At 41.5% G+C, this 21,733-nt stretch overlaps 1 protein-coding gene across 11 annotated transcripts in view; it reads right to left on the bottom strand.

Moving 5' to 3' along the window:
- Positions 1 to 17,969: 17,969 nt before the first annotated feature.
- yeats2 (YEATS domain containing 2) overlaps positions 17,970 to 21,733 on the bottom strand; it is a 139,064-nt gene continuing 135,300 nt past the window's right edge. For 10 of the 11 annotated variants that reach the window (XM_087993786.1, XM_087993785.1, XM_087993794.1 and 7 more), the window contains 4 exons: positions 20,425 to 20,651; positions 20,130 to 20,204; positions 19,555 to 19,628; positions 17,970 to 19,193 (listed from right to left, as the gene is read on the bottom strand). In XM_087993786.1, coding sequence (XP_087849912.1) covers positions 19,067 to 19,193; positions 19,555 to 19,628; positions 20,130 to 20,204; positions 20,425 to 20,651 — 503 coding nt within the window. In that variant the 3' untranslated portion in view covers positions 17,970 to 19,066. Of the gene's footprint in view, positions 19,194 to 19,554; positions 19,629 to 20,129; positions 20,205 to 20,424; positions 20,652 to 20,871; positions 20,963 to 21,733 lie in introns of those variants that run through there. The other variant, XM_087993793.1, reaches the window with a different exon arrangement.

Below are 21,733 nucleotides of genomic sequence, written 5' to 3' on the forward strand. Positions count from 1 at the left end.
AATACTTTGAAACAGGCTTTAACAAGATTTCTTGAACCTCCCATGACTTTTGACCAATCAAACAGTGATCAGATTTGGAGAGAATACAGTTCTTGTGAAGGCAACTGGTCACTGTCATGACCTAATTGGGAAGAGTGCATTGATAATCATATCCTACTGTTCCACAAGCTGTTCCAAATGTATAAATGTATACAATCCCCAAAATGACCAGTTTGTATGACTGACTGCTGCTCAGGATACAAACAATTCACGACAGTCTGCTTCAGTAATGGAAAAAAAGTGTTACTTATTGTAACACTTAACTTTATCAAGAGCATTGAAAAGAAAGGGTTTCTAAATTAGGCAACTTAAAAACTATTTACCTTCAAGACCTCAGATGCACTCACTGTATCACAATTACAGAAAACAAATGGCTTACATTATAGATATTTCCAATCAACCTGTTCACAGATGATGTCATATAACCTCTGGAGCAGGTAGGACTAGTTCAGAGCAGCAACACTACCACTGCACCAAAAATATCATGTGATATATATATATATATATATATATATAAATATCAATAATTTCCTGTTTATACACACTACATTTGGAAAAAATTACATACTGGATTAACAAAATCCCGAAGAACTAAAGTCTAGATAACAAGCTGTAAAGTTATTTATAGTCTTACAGACTTTTGCATTTTTTTGTGATGAAGGGGAGTTGTTGTCTCTAGGGTGACAGTCATCCTTCCATTTGATGGTAGGTCAGGTGAAATTTTCTTGTACAAGTTCTTTAGTTTTTCTTGCGTTTCCTGCCATGTTCCCACAGAGAGGGAGAGAAAGGGGGTGAAAGAAGGAGGTGCTTTCTCTCTGCAGACTCTATTATGTTTTCCACTCTCGGCTGCACTTGGTACTTACAGCTTTTTTACACACAGCAAATCAGAGGGCTGTTATCTGACAGATTTCCTTAACTCAAAAGATTCTCAATGCTGTTCAGTCTTGAGTTCGCCCCCACTAAGTGCTTTCAAAAAGTAACATTGCATTGCACAACTCAACAATAGGCAACACCTAATTTTCAAGCTGCAAAACTCCCTTTTTGTTCATTTATGGCAGTCCAACTTCTATTTTAGTCTGTAGTTCCAAATATGTGATCACTTACAACACAAGAAGAATATATTCTGTTGTGCTAGCCCAATGGGACAAAGCTTAAACCATTGGTGTCCTTCAAGAGAAAATCTTTCACCCAACAGCAATTCCCAAAAGGATTATGTGTTTGGAATTAAACTTGGATAGATGAAGTTGGCTTGAAAATGTGACTGCTGAAAGTTTGAGGTTTCCAACCAGAAGGATTGCGTGCAGCCGAGAGTGGAAAACATAATAGAGTCTGCAGAGAGAAAGCACCTCCTTCTTTCACCCCCTTTCTCTCCCTCTCTGTGGGAACATGGCAGGAAACGCAAGAAAAACTAAAGAACTTGTACAAGAAATTTTCACCTGACCTACCATCAAATGGAAGGATGACTGTCACCCTAGAGACAACAACTCCCCTTCATCACAAAAAAATGCAAAAGTCTGTAAGACTTAAATCGGGTCTTTGCATCTGGAACATGGTAAGATCACATGTTATCAGTGATGTTGCTGAAGTTAGAATTGCAAAATTGTAACATTGCAGTGATTCATAGTGGTCTCTCTCTCTCTCTCTCTATTCTTCAAAGATAGCAATAAGGAAAACAGGGCAATGGCTGGATAATTGGAGGAGGGAAGACATCCACCAAGGGAGGCAACATACAGGCTTCAACTTTAGCAATCAAGAACGAATGGCTTGTAGGCCCCAGGGATAAAACCAGAATGGAAAACATCATTAATTCCTTCAAGAGATGTAGGATAGTTAATGTACTTGGTACAGAATCTGACAATTTATGGCATGATGTAGCTAATGATGACATGAATACTGATGAGGATGCTGCTGGTGATCCATATGACAGTGCCATTCAAGAGACAGACTGAGATGAGTTACTTGGTTCTGAGGAGGAGATGGTGATTTTTATGGATTTATTCTACACTTAGTGCACACTCACTGTTAAGTGGTATTCTTTTCTGTACCGTGAAGATACAGTGACATTGGGCACATTTATATTTCTGGCTTTTGTTCTGATGAATTTAGTGTAAGGACATTAATGTTTCTCTCCATGGGGATTATTATTTATCTATAAATAAAAATGTAATAATCAAAATACTTTCAGCTCTGCTTGCAATCTTTCTGGGGATGGGGTTAGGAGGACAGTATCTGAAGTGGCAGCTGCTCCAGTGAGACGTTGGTAAAGGGTGGGTGTTTTGCATGGATGTGAAACCTAACGGAACAGGGGAGACCAACTTGCCAAACAGCTTTAGTTTTGAGTTTGGAGGAGACGAGAAAGCATCAGATGGACAAAAAAGGCTATAAATGACAAAGCGCTGAGGAGAGAGTGAACAAGCAAGAAATTCTGCTGAATGTAATTCGGAACAGAGTCCCTGGGCAGGACACATCTTAAGAGGAAATAGATTTGCAAGAGGAGGGAAGATTTCATGGAAAAAGACGAAGAGAATATCAATGATAGATGATTTGAAAATTAATGGAAAGTTTTGGCAAAGGGAAAAAAATAGCATGGAAAGAAATATAGGGATTACTGTGAGCCTAGGACCTGCCTTCAGGCAGAGCACAAATCTTGATGATGATGGGTGATCCTTCATTTACTGCATTTATCCTGTAATGCTGCTGAGGTTGCATCTTGAATATTGCTCGCTGCAGTTTGCCAAGATTCTTTTCAAAGAGAATCTGTAAGTAAAAGCTTTTGCTTTGCTGCTGCCTTTGCTTGCAGTAAAATGCATTTGCTTGCTGCAAATTTAATCCAGCCCAGCCTCACACCTGAAACAGTGGTGTCAACTGACACTCCAAAGAGGGACTGGATGACACTGTCTCTATTAATAAAATCTGTCCAGGAAGGTCCTGCTTGCTCTGACCTTTACTGGTGGTGGCAGAGTTGGATGGGGAGGATGAAAGGCAGGACATGGAGACAATGGTGCAAAGTGATGAATTTCTTCCTTGAAGGAAGAAAGGTCTTCCAGCAGCTGAACAGTTTGACCATAGCACTGACAATACTAGTTTGGTTGTTCCAAGCTCAGTTCTTTAGTTACTTTGATGTAATCCCTCATCAGCATATTCTACAATTTCTGCAGCAATGCGGGCATCCACAATACTATCGAAAGCAGCTAGGATTGCTCAAGCAAGCAGCATCCACAGAATTGATTTTTCATAAGTAGAATGGAGCACAAAACTGGCAATGTTGATGAGCACAGTAAATAGCAGCAGCTTCATGTAGGGCCCATCTCACCACTTACTTAATGTACACCCTTGACAACTTTCTGATAATCTTCAATCCCATTTGTTGATAACTCATTTCTTCTCCATTAGTTTCCATGTTCCACAAGCTGTGGAGTAAATCCGTTCCACTTAACGTACCTCCTATTAAGTTAGAAACATCTTCCTACCTTTCCACTTCTTTTATTATCCTTAATTTGTAAGTTATCAGCTTAAACTACGGTGATTTCCCAGACCCGTGTCCATGCCTGATAATGGGGTGGCCGTTCTCAATGAAAGTAGGTATGGTGTGGAGGGCTAGGTGAACTACACTTTACCCCAAGTGTCCTCTGAGCTATGGGAGAGGAAAGGAACTCAGTCAGCAATCCGGTTCTGGATCACTAAAAGGCATTTCTGGCATGAGGAAGTGATTGCACTTAGGAGCGATACACCCATTGTTGAATATCATGCTCACTGCCTGGGTTTACATGAGGTTTAAAATCAACTAGGTAAAAACAATTACTGCAGATGCTGGAAACCAGATTCTGGATTAGAGGTGCTGGAAAAGCACAGCAGTTCAGGCAGCATCCAAGGAGCAGTAAAATCAACGTTTCGGGCAAAAGCCCTTCATCAGGAATACAGGCAAAGTGCCTGAAGGGTGGAGAGATAAATAAGAGGACGGTGGGAATGGGGAGAAAGTAGCATAGAGTACAATAGGTGAGTGGGGGAGGGGATGAAGGTGATAGGTTAGGGGAGAGGGTGGAATGGATATGTGGAAAAGAAGATAGGCAGGTAGGACAAGTCATGGGGACAATGCTGAGCTGGAAGTTTGGAACTGGGGTGAGGTGGGGGAAGGGGAAATGAGGAAACTGTTGAAGTCCACATTTATGCCCTGGGGTTGAAGTGTTCCGAGGCGGAAGATGAGGCGTTCTTCCTTCAGGCGTCTGGTGGTGAGGGAGCGGCGGTGAAGGAGGCCCAGGACCTCCATGTCCTCAGCAGAGTGGGAGGGGGACTTGAAATGTTGGGCCACAGGACAGTGTAGTTGATTGGTGCAGATGTCCCAGAGATGTTTCCTAAAGCGCTCCGTGAGGAGGCGTCCAGTCTCCCCAATGTAGAGGAAACCGCATCGGGAGCAACGGATACAATAAATGATATTGGTGGATGTGCAGGTAAAACTTTGATGGATGTGGAAGGCTACTTTAGGGCATTGGATGGAGGTGAGAGAGGTGGTGTGGGCGCTGGTTTTGTAATTCCTGCGGTGGCAAGGGAAGGTGCCAGGACGGGAGGGTGGGTTGTAGGGGGGTGTGGACCTGACCAGGTAGTCACGGAGGGAACAGTATTTGCGGAAGGCGGAAAGGGGTGGGGAGGGAAATATATCCCTGGTGGTGGGATCCGTTTGGATGTGGCGGAAATTTCAGCGGATGATTGGGTTTATGTGAAGGTTGGTAGGGTGGAAGCTGAGCACCAGGGGCGTTCTGTCCTTGTTACGGTTGGAGGGGTGGGGTCTGAGGGCAGAGATGCGGGATGTGGACGAGATGCGTTGGAGGGCATCTTTAACCACGTGGGAAGGGAAATTGCAGTCTCTAAAGAAGGAGGCCATCTGGTGTGTTCTGTGGTGGAACTGGTCCTCCTGGGAGCAGATACGGCGGAGGCGGAGGAATTGGGAATACGGGATGGCATTTTTGCAGGAGGTCGGGTGGGAAGAGGTGTAATCCAGGTAGCTGTGGGAGTTGGTGGATTTGTAAAAAATGTTGGTGTCAAGTCGGTCGTCATTAATGGAGATGGAGAGGTCCAGGAAGGGGAGGAAGGTGTCAGAGATGGTCCAGGTAAATTTAAGGTCAGGGTGGAATGTGTTGGTGAAGTTGATGAATTGTTCAACTGTCATACAGTGAGACCTGCTGCGTGGAACCTCACCTGCCAGGACTTATAGACTGTAGTAAAATAGATGGTGACATCTTGCAAAATGTCCAGATTACAGAGGAGGAAGTGCTGGATGTCTTGAAACGGTTAAAGGTGGATAAATCCCCAAGACCTGATCAGGTGTACCCGAGAAGTCTGTGGGAAGCTAGAGAAGTGATTGCTGGGCCTCTTGCTGAGATATTTGTATCGTCGATAGTCATAGGTGACGTGCCGGAACACTGGAGGTTGGCAAACGTGGTGCCACTGTTTAAGAAGGGCGGTAAAGACAAGACAGGGAACTATAGGCCGGTGAGCCTGACCTCGGTGGTGGGCAAGTTGTTGGAGGGAATCCTGAGGGACAGGCTGTACTTGTATTTGGAAAGGCAAGGACTTATTCAGGATAGTCAACATGGCTTTGTGCGTGGGAAATCATGTCTCACAAACTTGATTGAGTTTTTTGAAGATGTAACAAAGAAGACTGATGAGGGCAGATCAGTAGATGTGATCTATATGGACGTCAGTATGGCGTTCGACAAGGTTCTCCATGGGAGACTGATTAGCAAGGTTAGACCTCATGGAATACAGGGAGAACTAGCCATTTGGATACAGAACTGGCTCAAAGGTAGAAAACAGAGGGTGGTGGTGGAGGGTTGTTTTTCAGACTGGAGGCCTGTGACCAGTGGAGTGCCACAAGGATCGGTGCTGGACATTTACACAAATGGTTTGGATGCGAGCATAAAAGGTACACTTAGTAAGTTTGCAGATGACACCAAAATTGGAGGTGTAGTGGACAGCGAAGAGGGTTACCTCAGATTACAACAGGATCTGGACCAGATGGGCCAATGGGCTGAGAAGTGGCAGATGGAGTTTAATTCAGATAAATGAGAGGTGCTGCATTTTGGGCAAGTAAATCTTAGCAGGATTTATACACTTCATGGTAAGGTCCTAGGAAGTGTTGCTGAACAAAGAGACCTTGGAGTGCAGGTTCATAGCTCCTTGAAAGTAGAGTCGCAGGTAGATAGGATAGTGAAGAAAGCGTTTGGTATGCTTTCCTTTATTGGTCAGAGTACTGAGTACAGGAGTTGGGACGTCATGTTGCGGCTGTATAGGACATTGGTTAGGCCACTGTTGGAATATTGCGTGCAATTCTGGTCTCCTTCCTATCGGAAAGATGTTGTGAAACTTGATAGGGTTCAGAAAAGATTTACAAGGATGTTGCCAGGGTTGGAGGATCTGAGCTACAGGGAGAGGCTGAACAGGCTGCCGCTGTTTTCCCTGGAGCGTTGGAAGCTGAGGGGTGACCTTATAGAGGTTTACAAAATTATGAGGGGCATAGATAGGATAAATAAACAAAAACTTTCACCTGGGGTCGGGGAGTCCAGAACTAGAGGGTGTAGGTTTAGGGTGAGAGGGGAAAGATATAAAAGAGACCTAAGGGGCAACCTTTTCATGCAGAGGGTGGTACGTGTATGGAATGAGCTGCCAGAGGATGTGGTGGAGGCTGGTACAATTGCAACATTTAAGAGGCATTTGGATGGGTATATGAATAGGAAGGGTTTGGAGGGATATGGGCTGGGCGCTGGCAAGTGGGACTAGATTGGGTTGGGATATCTGGTCAGCATGGACGGGTTGGACTGAAGGGTCTGTTTCCATGCTGTAAATCTCTATGACTCTATGACTTAGCAACTTCAGATGAAGGGGGAAACCTATAGGAACAAAGTATCTTTGTAAAAGAGAGATCCAGCACAGTTTGACCTATAATTGTTCCCCCACCATCATCATCTCCAGTGAAAATGTAACACAGGGAGGCAGAAAGTGGTGTTGCAAGCCTCACACAAAAAGCACAAATCCTTTTATATATGTCAATTTAGTCTGAAGCACTATCACATTTAGATTTGCAGACGCTACAGCTGCATTAATGTCTGTCATGACCATGTTAAGCACAACACTCCAATTTAGCAACATGTAATTTCCTTACTAATACACTACAATTACCAATCTATTAATTATACAACAGCCTCAAATAACATACCATCTCACAGTAGGGCTTTCTTACACATTTCTTTTAACTAAAGAGTTCAAAGCCAGAGAATTGGAGGAGGTTGAAAATCAGGCAAAATGGAGGGAACGACAGAAAGGAAATGAACAAATTGTAGGGCAAGTAATGGAGGAGACTAAGGGATCAATGTAGGATAATGAGAGACATGAAATAGAGAATATTCTGGGAAACATACAGAGTAATCAGAGAAAGTGAGGTGAGGGAAGCTAACATGGTAGTTTTCAGTGGAAAGAGGCTGGACTAGAGCTGGGAAATGTGCACAAAAGGTCTAAATTCCAGAGGCATGGTGAGCAAATCATGCCAATACACTTAAGGGAAGTCTAGTTAAGAGAAAAGGGGAGAAGGTGTTATAAAATTAAATTAGGATGGATAGGAGGATGCTTATGTACTGCATAAAGGCCAACACAAATTGATCGGGCATGATGATCTTTATAGTGACTAATCTCTAATAACAAAGATAAAATTATGGAGTGTCAAGATTTTATATTTGGCGGGGTGAGCTACTAAAAGAACATCATTTGTTTTTAGAAATAATAATGAATCATATAGATCAATCAAAACTGCACAAGTCACATTATATCTAGGTAATCTTAAACCACTTAATATTGGACAACTTGGGAACAAGAGTAGACCAGCCAATTGCTTAAACATGCTCTACGGTTCAATTAGATCAAAGCTGTCTTGATTGATACTCCTTAATTACTGTTGCCTAATAACAAAAGCTTCAATCTCAATTTTGAAATTTTCAATTGATGTAACTCAACTATGTTTTATGGGACTTTGTTAAGTAGTGCGCTGAGAGTTCTATTCACTACTATGTGTGAAGATAGAAATAATAAAGGAGTGAGAATGATCCATCACAGTTGTACATTGCCAGCGAGGGAACAGAAAGCCGCATAAATGGAGCATTTACAGACTTTACCCCATTCTTTGAGAAACAAAATGTTGCAAAATAAAAACCCAAGGAGCAAACTGCAAGGCACTTTACATGGGGATAGCAAGTGCACATTGGAGAACGTGAATACATCACTAATAACAAATGTGGCAATCATTTCGAATCTGGATAGAGGATAATAAATCATTGAGTGAGGTGTAAGCAATTATAAAACTAAAACAGGCAAAGATGGGCTGTTCGAAATAGTCCTACCAGTGAAAGTGTGTTGTTATTATTAACTCTAAGCACACTGAACACCAAGTCATGGTCATCCAAATTTAGAGCGTTAAAATTGTAAAGACACACTCTTAATTTAATAAAGCTAATTCAATTTAATTCAGTATCAACTTAGGCCTCATAAGAAGCATTCACACATGAGCTAAGTCGTGAATTCAAGTGCCAACCCAGAGGCTTGGCCACAAAATCCAGGCCCTGTTGTTCCAGTACATTATTGAGCATTTGCTGCACTATTACTATTACTATTACTAATAGGGTTAGGGTTAGGGTTAGGGTTAGGGTTATTACTATTACTATTCTTACCAAACCATGAGTGTTCATGTCCACACTAATGTTCCCAATTTGGAACCAAAAGACCAGAGAGAAACAATGCTTTTGTGAGGGGAGAGTGCCTGTGAGGCAGAGTGTCAACCTAAACACGACCACGTCATGCAACACATTAGCTGTGCACTGTAAACAGTAGTTAGAGGGGAAATTGTTGGAAATACTGTCTTTCAGATAAGATGTTAAACAAAGATTTCACCCACCCTCTCAAGTGGACAAAGCAATTGTATGGCACTAATTTAAAGAGCAGAGTAATTCTTCCAGCATCCTGTCTAATATTTATCCATTCATCAACACTTAAAAAAACGAAACATCTGATCACTTATCTCTTCGTTGTTTGTGACATCTGACTGTGTGCAGAGTTGGCTGCTGCATCCCCCTATAATGACAACGGTGATAGCATTTCAAAAATACTTAGCACATTGTAAAGTGCTGTGGGATGTCCCAAGTTCGTGGAAAGCATTATACTAGTTCACAGCAATTAATATGTGTGAAGGTCACAGGAAGATCCTGTACCTTTATTGCTGAAAGCATCATCTTAATTGAGTACCTGTCTTTTTTTTTTCATAAAGTAATTCATGCATTAACTTGCCTCCTGATATGTCTGGGACTGTTTGGACTCACATTCAGTGGACTGAAGCTTGCTGAGTGGTGAGAAACTCTGAGCATAGTCCGACTCTCACTGAAGGCATGCTAAACCCTGCCCCTCCTTCGACTATCGATTAGAAATTCTATCTTTCTAATCTCAGCTAGAAGAAATTTAAATAAACAGCCAATTTCTTTCTGCAGGGGATTGAGTGCCTTTCACCCACTCCTTCTCCTCCTTCTATCTGGAAAACGCATAGGCATGAGGCTGTGCAGAGGATGGAGGCTGCAGACTGAGTTGTATCTTAGCAACGCGAACGGCTCGTTCATCATCAGCAGCAGCAGCAGCAGCAGCACTGCAATGACAACATCTCTTGCCTCCTCTCAGCAACCAATCACCTTTAACCGGGCCAATGTGCTGCGGTTCTGAGCTGCAGTACCTGTGAAACTGTCCTAAATAAAGCACATTTTAGGGGTGTATGCATCTCACTTAAATATACGTCAACCCACTTAATGCAAAGAAAAGTAAAGGTCATACAGCTCAGAATTCACAGTGGCAGCTGAGCTACTGAATGGTCACAGATTATTCTAAACTTCTATTTATAATGCTGAAAAATTATGTCCAACATCAAAGGAAGACTGAACATGTGTAAGTAAACTAAAGAGCATCAGGTTTACCTGCTCTGTGCCAGGATGTGATTTCAGCTCAGTTTACTGGTTGCTCTGTTTGGAAAGATTAATCATTGAATTCCTACGGTGTGGAAATAGGTACTCGGCCCATTGAGTCCACACTGACTCGCCAAAGAGCATCTCACCCAGATCAACTCCCCTATTCTATCCCTATCACCCTGCATTTCCCGAGGCCAATCCACCAAGCCTGCACAACCCTGGACACTTCCGGCAATTTAGCACAGCTGATCCAGTTAACCTGCACATCTTTGGACTGTGGGAGGAAACTGGAGCACCTGAAGAAAATCCACGCAAACATGGGGAGAATGTTCAAACTCCACAAAGACAGTCGCCCGAGGCTGGAATTGAACCCTGGTCCCAGGTGCTGTGAGCCACCATACCCATGGGGGTGGGGGTTGGCAGTGAGGGTGATGACACTCTGAGAGGAAGATCTGCAAGGGACAGATGTCCTCAGAGCTGACGGTTCCTAGTTTCCAAAGCCTTACTCAAACCTCCCTTGAAGTGTTCTTCACCCTAATATCAAAGCGGCCTTCAGTAGGACATGTCTCTTCCCCCTTACACCAGCCTTTACCTGTGTCGAAAGACCATGACTGAATGATCTTGATGCCCCAGGCCATTAGCGGTTTTGTTTTAGCACAATGAATGGTCCAGTCTACAGAGTGATGGGTATAATCAAGCACAAGGGAAATTAGATGTCTCTCCTTAGAATTAGCTGATATTGAAAGAGGAAATTGAGGATTTGTTTTTAAACGTGAGTCCAAGAATTAGCCAGAGTAGGATCTTTAGCCTGTTGAGTCTGTTCTGGCACTCAATAAGATCATCCGTGATCTGATGTGGCCTTAACATTACTTTCTTGCTTGATCCCCGATAACCCTTAACTCCCTTGTTGATCAAAGATCTGTCCAGCCTTCAAGACCCTGTACAATCTTGTACAATTCAATAAAATCACCCTTCTAAGCTCCAATGAGTGTTGGCCAAACTTTCCTCACAAAACAACACTTTCATTCCAGGAGAAGCCTGAGTGGACCTTCTCTGAATTGCTTCCAATGCAAGTACATCCCTCCTTAAATGCCGTACCGTTATAGCAATACGTCCCTATCTTTTTATTCAACTCACCTTACAATAAAAGTCAATGTTTGCGTTCCTGATTCATTGCTGTAACTGTACACTCACTTTGTGTGATTCATTTATAAGGACACCTAGTTCCCTCTGAACTGCAGCATTCTGCGGTCTCTCTCAACTTAAACAGTATTCCACTTTCTATTCTTCTTGCTAATGTGAACATCATCTTCTCTCATTATACTCAATTTGCCTGTTTTTGTCCACTTAGCCTCGTTGTATATCTTTGTAAACTCTATATCCTCCTCACAACTTGCTTGTTTTTAAAACCTACCTCTGTATCATAAGTAAATATAGCGACAATTCTCACCCTCATCAAGCAATTAGCATAGACTGTAAACAGTTGATGCCTCAGCACTGATTCCTGTGGTCCTCCACTGGTTCATTTGCAAACCAGAAATTGACCACTTAGCCTGACTATTTTCAGTGTTAGCCATTCCTCTATTTGTCCTTCTATGCCAATGTTTCACTAGCACCATGAGCTCTTATGGTGTGCAGTAACCTTTAATATGGCATCTTATCAAATTCCTTAAGGAAATCCAAATACACTGCATCTACTAGATCCCCCATGTCCACCCTGCTTTATTACCTCCTCAAACAACTTAAATAAATTTGTTAAACATAATTTTTCTTTCACAAAATCATGCTGACTCTGCCCAATTGTATTATGCTTTTCACAATGTTTTGTTGCCACTTCCTTAATAATGGACTGTACCATTTTGCCACTGACATTATACCAATCAACCCAGAACACCTCCCTCATTTCCTTAATAGTGGTGTTAAATTTGCAGCTTTCTAACTGCTGGATTCTTTATAGTATTTGGGCAATTTTGGAAGATTATAACCAAAGCATTCACAATCTCTGCAGCTGCTTCGTGTAAGGCCCTAGATTATCAACCATCAATCCAAGAGATTTGTCAACCTACAGTCCCTTTAGTTTTACAGCAATTTCTTCTCCAGTGATCATTATTGTTTAAGTTCTTCCTTTGCTTTTGCCTCTGCTTTTCTATTAATCTTTGAGTGTTTTTGTGTCTTTCATTGTGGAAATGGATACAAAATACTGAATCAAAGTCTCTGCCATTTTTCTTTGTTTCTCATTATTGATTCCACAGTCTCACTTTTCCGTTTCCCTATTTCCTACGACCTCATGTAACACTAGTGCAGGAAAGAGCAGTCAGATAATGCAACTAGAGAAACCAGACCGAAAAGGCAAATGATATCAGAGATCAGTGTCAGGGAAAAACAGTGTGAGAGACAACAGTGCAAAAGACAGCAGTCAGATAGGAGTCCCTGAGACTCCAGTCAAAAAGCAATACAAGAGATAACAATCAAACGGGAGTGATTTAATTACGATATATTAATTTCTGGTAAAACAACATCTCAGTAACAATGGTATGACAATAGAGCTTTCAGAGGTGTACTTTCCTTTTTTTAAATGAAGGAAGTTTGAGACAGAGGTACCAAGTGGTCTGCTCAAAGTCAATAAAGTAAGCAGCTTGTGAAGCCTTGGAGTTTTTTTTTAAAAGTTGGAACAATAGAAGCAGCCTAAATGGGTGTGGTCAAGAATCAGGATTTTTGGCTTTAGCTTCCAGCAGCCACTGTGGTCTTGAAGCTAGATGTGGATGTTCTTATTCCACTCTCTGTTACAGCTAAAACCTAGGGATATCTTCCTGCTGCTGGAATTGCATGTGAGACAATCTATTTTACTGCATTTGCCTTTTCCAACCCCTTTTATGGGATGTTACTATTAGCAAGGTTGGAGAAGTTTTGTAGTTCAGGTTGAGGTTCTGGATATGAATTTGTTTGCTGAGCTGGAAGGCTTGTTTTCAGATGTTTTGTCACCATACTAGGTTACATCATCAGCAAGCCTCCAGTAAAGCATTGGTGTTATGTCCCGCTTTCTATTTATGTATTTAGGTTTCCTGGGGTTCTATATATGTGCTTAGGTTTCCTGCATTTTAACTGTAGCATAAAGATAAAGACCAATCAAATTGCATCTGGAACACATACCTTATACAGTAGCACCTCGACATACGAACGACCCCGTTCACAAACAAATCGGTTTACGAACAGGATTGTACGTAAAATTTTGCTTCAACGTACGTACGAAATTCAACGTATGAGCGAAGGTACGAATGCAAAAAGCCCGTGTGCGACCACATGGTTTCATTGTTCTGCTTGCTACGCGCTTGTTGAACGCAAAAGCTCTCGGGCCCCGCGTGATCTCATTCAGTTCGTCTTTGGCGCATGCGCTGTGAACAGCCGTCCAAGCATTCTTACGCTATCCGAACAATGGGAAAAATTGATTCAGTTTGCGAACTTTTCGGTTTGCGAACCGGGTCCCGGAATGGATTAAGTTCCTAAGTCGAGGTGCTACTGTACTTAATTTTAAAATAATAAAAAAGCAGCATCTAGGTTATCTTCTTTACATATTTTGAGGGGGTTTGGTCTGGTTCATTACAATCGGGAGGATGAACCATCTATGGTTCCATCTATGGGGCGAGGGGGGGTGCAGGCAAGCAGAATGTGAATAGTGTTACCATTAAACTGATAAAGTGATCTTGTGAGCTGTTACAGCTGAATTTCTTAATTTCTTCACAATATTTCCATTTTGTGCTTAATTATCCATTTGCAGGTGAATCATGGATTTGGTTTGATGCCACACAATATAAAATCTCATCATTTTATCAAAGTCCTGCATTTAAAATTAAAACTGAGGCTAGAGGGCAGAAGGCAGTCAGAAACCTCATTCCTTCACAGATAATGCAGTTACAGAAAAGGTTATTAGGGAAGTATCAAAATGGACAGCGTAACTTGGATTTATCTAGAGATGTGAGGGATTGAGAACATCAGGAGAGGTTGCAGAGGTGGGATTAAGAAATATTAGAGATCTTGATAAATGTGGAATATAATGACATGGATAGGCGAACTCAGGAGACATGAAGCAAGCTATCGACGGATGGGAAGTAATTGAGGAATACAAAGTGAGGAGGCTACATGAAGTTGAACTATTAGTGGACTTGCTGAATTTACTGTTCCTTGGGATAATTCTTTGATACAGCTTTCCCACCACTGTCAATGAATGAAAAATTATTGGATGCATTTCTGATATTTTTTGAGGTGCAATCACTATGACACTCCACCACCTCCCCTTTGATGAGTGTTATGAAGTTGTGGGTGTACTGTTCCTTTAAAAGAGTTGAAAGCTAGCAGAACTACCTGACACAGCATTAAGTGTTCTAAACAAGATATAATGTAACATTTGGTTGAACAACTCAATTAGCTGGTTGCCTGGAGATGACAAAACAAATTCGAATTAGGCCAACCAGTTTAAATTATACCCCCAAAAATAGCAAACTCCAATCAAGTTTGAATTAAGTATATTGACAATCTTAAAAGTCAATGACACAATCTGACAATTTGGGGGAAAATGAACAGCTAAGAAGAGAACTGCCAAGCCACCAGCATCTGCAGACTGCCCAGAAAAATATCTCTCTTAAAGGTACTTTTATCGATCAGTAACTTGTGAAACTGAAAATCTGAATTTTTGGTAAATCTTAATCGGGGGTTTTATCAGACTAGTATTGTAGAAAGGAAAGTAAAAGATAGGTTAGAGAAAGGAGTTGTAAATAGTTGTTAGTTAATTATTCTCTGTTATACTTTAAGAAATAAAGTTGTTAATTTTTACTTTAAATAGTTCTTGGCCACTCGAATTTTCACAGATTATTGCATGGGATAAATCTTTTCTGTGTTGTTGGTTTAAATTAAGCAGGAGGGTTTACCCAGTGTTGTAACATTCAATACAGCTCACAGCAAGACATACCTGATCACAGAAATTCCCTGACTCTGCTGGCTCTATGCATAGTTGATTTTTCTGGCCATTGGTAAAGACTTGGAGAAAACTAGAGATGATTTGGAGCTCAGTTAGGGAAGAGGCTCTCAGAGCACAATTTGCTTTCTGTGGAGAGCAAAGGATTGAGAGGAGACATGATCCAAATTTCTAAATGCCGAGAGAAAATGAATAATGAAGATGATATCCACTGATGTACACTAGATCCTGTTCCACTAATGCACACATTTGGATACATGGGTGAAAATATTTAAATCTTTCTGTGCCTCACATTTTTGGATTTTTTCAATCTTCTCTAGCCCTGCAAACCTCCATTATCATTACTCTGACCATCTGCATTCCTCACTTCCTCTGAGCTAACTGACACAGTTTTGGATGTCTTCCTGAGTGACTTGGCATTGCTATGAATCGTCACAGCTCAGGGGGTTGCACTTTTGCTAGTGAGTCAGTACTAGACTCACGTCCCACTCCTGCGACATGGACATACTATGTAAGTTGACTCTTGGTACCGGACAGAGATGTTCGGTCAAAGTTGCAACTATCAGGTGAGACATTAAACCACGCCCTTTCAGGTTGATGGAAAAAAATCCAATGATATTATTGTGAACAAAAACAATGGAAAGATTCCTAATGCTCCTGGGTGAATATTAAGCCCTCCACCAACATCACCAGTGATGCAATCATGCTTTAGTTGCCAGTAGTGGAACTGCACTTCATCTAATTTAGGTACTGCATTTTCTTGTAAGACTCTTTGGGACATGCTTAAAGGCACTGTGTAAATGCATATCATTTCTTTTACTTGTCAGAAAATGTTAACTTGTCTTTTCTTGCCATGGATGTGTTCAAGCCTACTGAGTGTTTCCAGCAGCCTCAGGATTCTGTTTTCCATATTTGTTTGCTTTCTAGAAAACACTCACCATCTTGCATATTAATTAACACACATCCTTCATGCTACAGAATCTCAATTTAGCAGAATACTTTCGGGAATGCTGAACAAAACACATTTCAAGGTTGATTATTTCCAGGGGTGAACGATTACCAAATCCCAATGTGGTACTTGGTGAGAAAGCAGTCAATTGTTCCATTCCCCATCAAGCTCATCCTTCATACGTGTAAGCACAATCATTTATCAAAATATAATTTAATCATGCAGAGACCAGCAATTATCTGATATTAGGTTTGTATATCCAGATTGTGAAAAGTCAATGGCAGAAACAACGCTAGCTCTGATCACAATCTCACACCCATCACCAGCTTGAGAAATAGATTCCACTGTGAATAGCTACCGTCAAGTTTATTTCTTGACAAAAGGGAATTTCTGTGTTGGTAAATATATTCACATGCAAATATTGAAGGTGGGAAGACTGTCTGAGCTGTGATATCTCTCATTGTTATATAGCAAATGCTTACAATCTAGAATTACATGGAAAGAATAGCTGTTCAGTCACTGGTGCCCTAACACATCACCACCTTCGGGAACAGGGAAAAAATCAGTACAATGGTTCGCTTGTAAAGTGTAGTGACTGTTATAATGTGGAAATGCAAGCAGTAAATGATGTTCGTTGTATGTGTCATTGTTCACTTCTCATCCTGAATGTCTGGTTATTGATTTGCTAATCAAAAACTGTAGGAAACTGAATTGACACAGTGCGCATCAGCCTTCAGTGGTGAAATAAATAACATGGGAATAGCCAGGAGGATGCAGTTAGGAGACCCAGTCCTTGATCTGTGCCTCACACAACTATGTGAAACATCTTCAGCCAGTTTACCAGTCACGGTTTATAATGATTTACAGGGAGTTGGTATCCCTCTCTCTTCTGAGCCAGAAGGGTGTGGGTTCAAACTCCACTCTAAAGACTTAAAAACAGAGTTTAGGCTGAAATTTCAGTGCAGAACTGAGCGGATGCTGCACTGTCAGAGGAGCTGCCTTTTGAATGAGCTGCTAAACCAAACCTCTGTTGTCCCTCTTTAGTTGACATTAAAGACCCCTCAGCATTATTTCGGAGAGCAGAGGAGTTATCCTTGCTATCTCTCTGCCATAATTATTTATCAACCAACACACTTTTAAGAAAAAGAGTCAGTATTGTGCTGTTTGTAGAAGGGGAGTGTGCGTCAATGGATTGCTTTCATTCCTACATTACAAGAATCAATAAACTTAAACAAGCACTTCATTGGCTGTTAAGAGCTTTGGGATGTTTGGAGGTTATGAAAGGTGTTAAATAAATACAAGTCGTTTGCATGAAAATAAAATTGACCAAATCCCTCCGATTATTGATTTGGTGACAATCTTGCATTTAACTCCTCTTTTAGATCGCCTTACCTTCTCTATTTAATGGAAAGGACCCCAGTTCCGTTATTCTCTCTTATTAATTAAAGCCTTTTATCCCTGGGCTCACCTTGATCTATCTCTTAATGCCAATTGCCGCCTGTAATGGTTCTGAGTTTGGCAAATTTCCAAACAGCTTCAAACTCTTTGTTTGAGGTTATGATCTGGATTACATCAACAGTTTCATACTATACTGCAGTATAGTATGAAACCTCTTCCATAACTCCAGTTAATGTTTCAGAGATTTCATCAGGATTTTAGAATCAGTATGCATTTCTCCAGACAGTTAAATATTATTTGGGGAAACTAAATCAGACATAAGTCGTCATAACTGACTAGCTCAGATGAAGGAAGCTTGATTCTGCTTTTCCCTTTCGAAAACTGACGAGTCTGGCATGTGCTTACAGCATGTTGTCCATCATTCAGATTTCTAGAGGTCTTCACTTTTTTAAGCCTGGGGGGAGGGGGCGAGATGTTTGAAATCCATGAAATTTGAAGAGAATTACATATCCACATTTAAACAACTGCAGAGCTGCTGTAGAGACAGGTACATCCATAAAGCAAGAGTCTCACTGGTGAGCTATAAGAGGTTAGTTACTACTGTGTCCAGAAAATGTTCAAACTCAGGTTTTTATCAATTCAAATTGATTTTATTCAACTGATTTTTTAACTTGCTGATGAGCTTCAGGAACAAGGAGAAAGAGGGTGGACAATAAACACATTACTGTTCCAGCTTGGTTAAAATCTTATCCAGCAACTTTTAACCATCTAGCTTTTGGACATAAAAATCTACCTTGCTATTCAAGCTAACTGGCTGTGCTGCCCAACGCAACTCTCTAATCAAGTTAACCAACAGCTCAAGCAACAAATATAATGGCCGCAGGTGAGCGAGGTCAGAAATGGAGCCATTCATCAACAAGCTGTAGAGATGATGATGGCTTTGAAGATAAAGCTGATCTGGGCATCTCTGTCCCAAAGATATAGTCAGCCCTCCCCAAAAGCCAGGGTAGTGGGAGGGGTCGATGGTGATGACATGCTTTCAGCTGTTGGTGGTGCTGTAGAGCTGGCTGCGTGAGGGCAGCAAGTAGACCTGTCAGGGAGAGCCAGGCCTTTATATTACTGCCCTCGCTCAAGGTGAGGTGGTGGATGGGAGATTGCGGAGATGAAACCGTAATACCTGCTGCCACTGATGGGCTGTTTAATTTCCGTCTGTAAAGGGCTTGAAGCATGGTGTGGAATTTCAAAACTGTGAGGTACCTTTTTTTAACAAATCAACATTTAATAATAACAAGCTGCTTCTGTCAATGGGATGACATTATTTGGACCAGAGGTGTGAGCTGTTTAGATTCAAGCGAGATGGTTTCGACTTAAGTCCTCCGTCACAGTGTAAGTATGTCATTAATCCAGTTTTCTCCATCACACACCAATCCAAAGACACAAAAATGTGCAGTGCCAGTATTTTGTCATTTTCCAGCTGCCTGAATGAACATAAAAATATTCCTGCTCTAGCTCCTAACCAACCCCTGACAACAGCCAGCTCCAAACAGGAGCACTACTTCTGGAAGCTTCTGCAGCTCCACGACGAGAGTTAACAACATGCATTGGTGTAGTATCACGTAGTATCACCCTCACCATCGTGGGCACAAAGGCTGCAGTGATCTGTCAACGTAAGAGCGGCTTTGCCAAGTCCCTGTCTTCAATGGAAAGGAAGGAGTGTGAAGCCCTTCATAATTCCTGCTGCGGGGTCTGTTCAGTAGCCAGCATGCCCATGTACTTGTTGGTGAGGAAGTCGCAGACAGGGATGTTACAGATGGCTTGGTGCATGTTGATTACACTCAGTTCTTTGGGCATTCTAAATCAAACAAAAGAACAGATTATTTACAATTTACAAATTGGGCATGAAATGATACTACAGCCCATTGTGGCAGTGCCAACTCTCTGACAGAGTTATGCAATGAGTCCCACTCCTGAGTTCGGTCTTCATAGCTTTGTATTCTTCCCACAGATGCTGCTCAGTTTCTCCAGCAACTTCTGTATTTGCACCACTATTCCAATGCTCTTCCAGACAATTCTCCAAACTCCTGCCTCTGTAATCATCTGCCCAAATCTCTCTCGGTCTGTATTCTATTAAGCACCAGTCCGGCTCGTGTCTCACCTAACCGTGACCTTGTCAGTCAGAGACTCGGTTGATTGGAGGGAAAATTGCAACATACCTTTTATGGGGAGTGCTCTGGTATGCGATTCCCAAAGACTCTCGAAGGATGTCACTTACAAACAGTTCAGCAGCCTAAAGACAAAAGAATGGGAGTGATCAGGAATACTGTCAGCACATCAAGTCACAGAATACTGCAGCTTCCATGTGGGCCTTTACTCTGCACCTCCCTGTAATATATCAGATACTGAACATTAAAGCAACAGATTGGAAGTTAGCAACCACAGCCAATATCAGGACATAGTGGAAAATCAAAAGCTTCTTGAACTGACCTGTTGTTACTCAGATCTGGCACAGATGTTTAGATTGACAGTCTCTTACAGAGTTACTATATTATTTAGCGCAACACATTTCTGACACTAGTGACTCATACACAGGGACTAGTTGTGACTTGCAGTAACTCAATGTCATTCGCAGCCACTCACTCTTGCACACAGGAACATAGGCTTGCTGCAAAACCACTCGCCCTCCCCGCCAAAGCACGCATCCTCCCCTGCAGGAAGTCGTCCTCACTTGGAGGGACTCGCTGTCATTCTAAGCGACTTGCTGTCATTCAGTAAGACAACTTGACCTTACCTTTATGATCATTTCTTCGATCACCGGGGCATAGACATGGCTCTCCACCTCAACAGGTTCAATCGTAACACCAATCTACAAAGGAAAACAGAGCAATGTGGGGGGACTAATTCAGAAGGAAAACAAGCAGAGGGCTAAACCATCTTGGAAAGGCAGTCCAAAAAAGGGGACATAGACACACAGATGCACGCATGCACACCCCGCCACACAGGAAACAGAGTGCCAGACATACAAAACACACAAACAAGTAGGTTGAAGCTGGATTTCTGGCTACATCTTAACTTTTCCTGATTACCTGCTGGGCTGTGTCTCTGGCATACTCCATGGCTGGCAATAGGCCCATGTAGAATTTGACCTCTTCATCCTCCTCCTCCAGTTCTTTCTTGACTGTCACTTTAGAAGACTCAGCTGTGCCAATGATGTCAACCTCTTCATCGCTCTCAGGCTCTGTTTTCAAAATGGCCTCCACCTCCATGAGCCTTTGACAGAGCTCACCGGCTATGGTGTATGTGGAGGGGCACTCTGAAATACATTATCAAAAACTGGTAGATAATAGAAAACTCCTAAACTATGTTGGAGATTCGATGAATAATGTCAAGTTTTAAAGCTATCAACGTGTTAGTATTTTATGGTGAATTGCTAAATATTGGTGAGCATAAATAGCACTGCACATTTCTAGAAATGTTTTAAATAAAGGGGAGTTCGTAAATGATTCAAAGTAACTCAGATAGTTTGCACTTACGTGAAAATGTAACAAAAGAGCTGTAAGTAACGAAAATGATTTGGAAAATCACTTTGGTACTTTGTACAGAAGATCAGGAATACGTAAGCATCTTTAAGAATATAAAAGCATATCCAGGGATAAGTAAACGTATCTTGAAGGATCAAAAAACAATACAAGATGATCAATTTTAACTTCAAGTCGGAGAAAGGGTGCAAACGTAAAAGTTATTGTATTCACTGGCCTAATTGAGGCCAAGGCCAAGGCTTCTGTGCCGTGATAGTAATAAATACTATTCACGGTATCAGTTAAAGACCAAAATGAATCAATACTTGCGTACCCCTTACTTTAGGTGGTCTCTCATTCTTCACGTCAAATGCAGAATTGCTTCAGAAAGGTGGGAAATCCCACATCAGTTTTCCAACTCAGGGCCCAGTTAAAGTGTAATTGGTACTTTGCTTTCACAACAGAACATCAGCTCATATCCCTCAGCCACATAACTGCAGCTGACATTTCAAATGACAGCCATAAGAAATGTGGAGTTAAGGCAAAATATTCCATGTTAAAGATCACTCCTCTAATCTTCATGTCTAGTTAGTCGAAATAGGAAAGGGTATAATCAATCACCAAGGGTTTTAAGTAGCATTAAAGTTTTGTAAATATACCCAAGTCTTTGTAAATCATGCCGAGGTAGTAAATACTGTTGGGCAATCTGATTTTAAAATTGAACCAGCTCTCTTAAATCTGCATGAGGTTATTTATCACTGATGCCTTTTAAATATTGATCTTACTGTGTCCCAGTGATTTAATACTGGAATTATATACTGCTAAATAGGACAAGGACACTGAGCTGTATGCTGTAAAAGTGTATAGTTTGCATATT

The sequence above is a fragment of the Chiloscyllium plagiosum genome, unplaced genomic scaffold (genome assembly GCF_037043375.1).
Source record: "Chiloscyllium plagiosum isolate Xiang-an unplaced genomic scaffold, Cpla_swu_hap1 HiC_scaffold_13, whole genome shotgun sequence".
NCBI classification, from domain to species: domain Eukaryota; kingdom Metazoa; phylum Chordata; class Chondrichthyes; order Orectolobiformes; family Hemiscylliidae; genus Chiloscyllium; species Chiloscyllium plagiosum.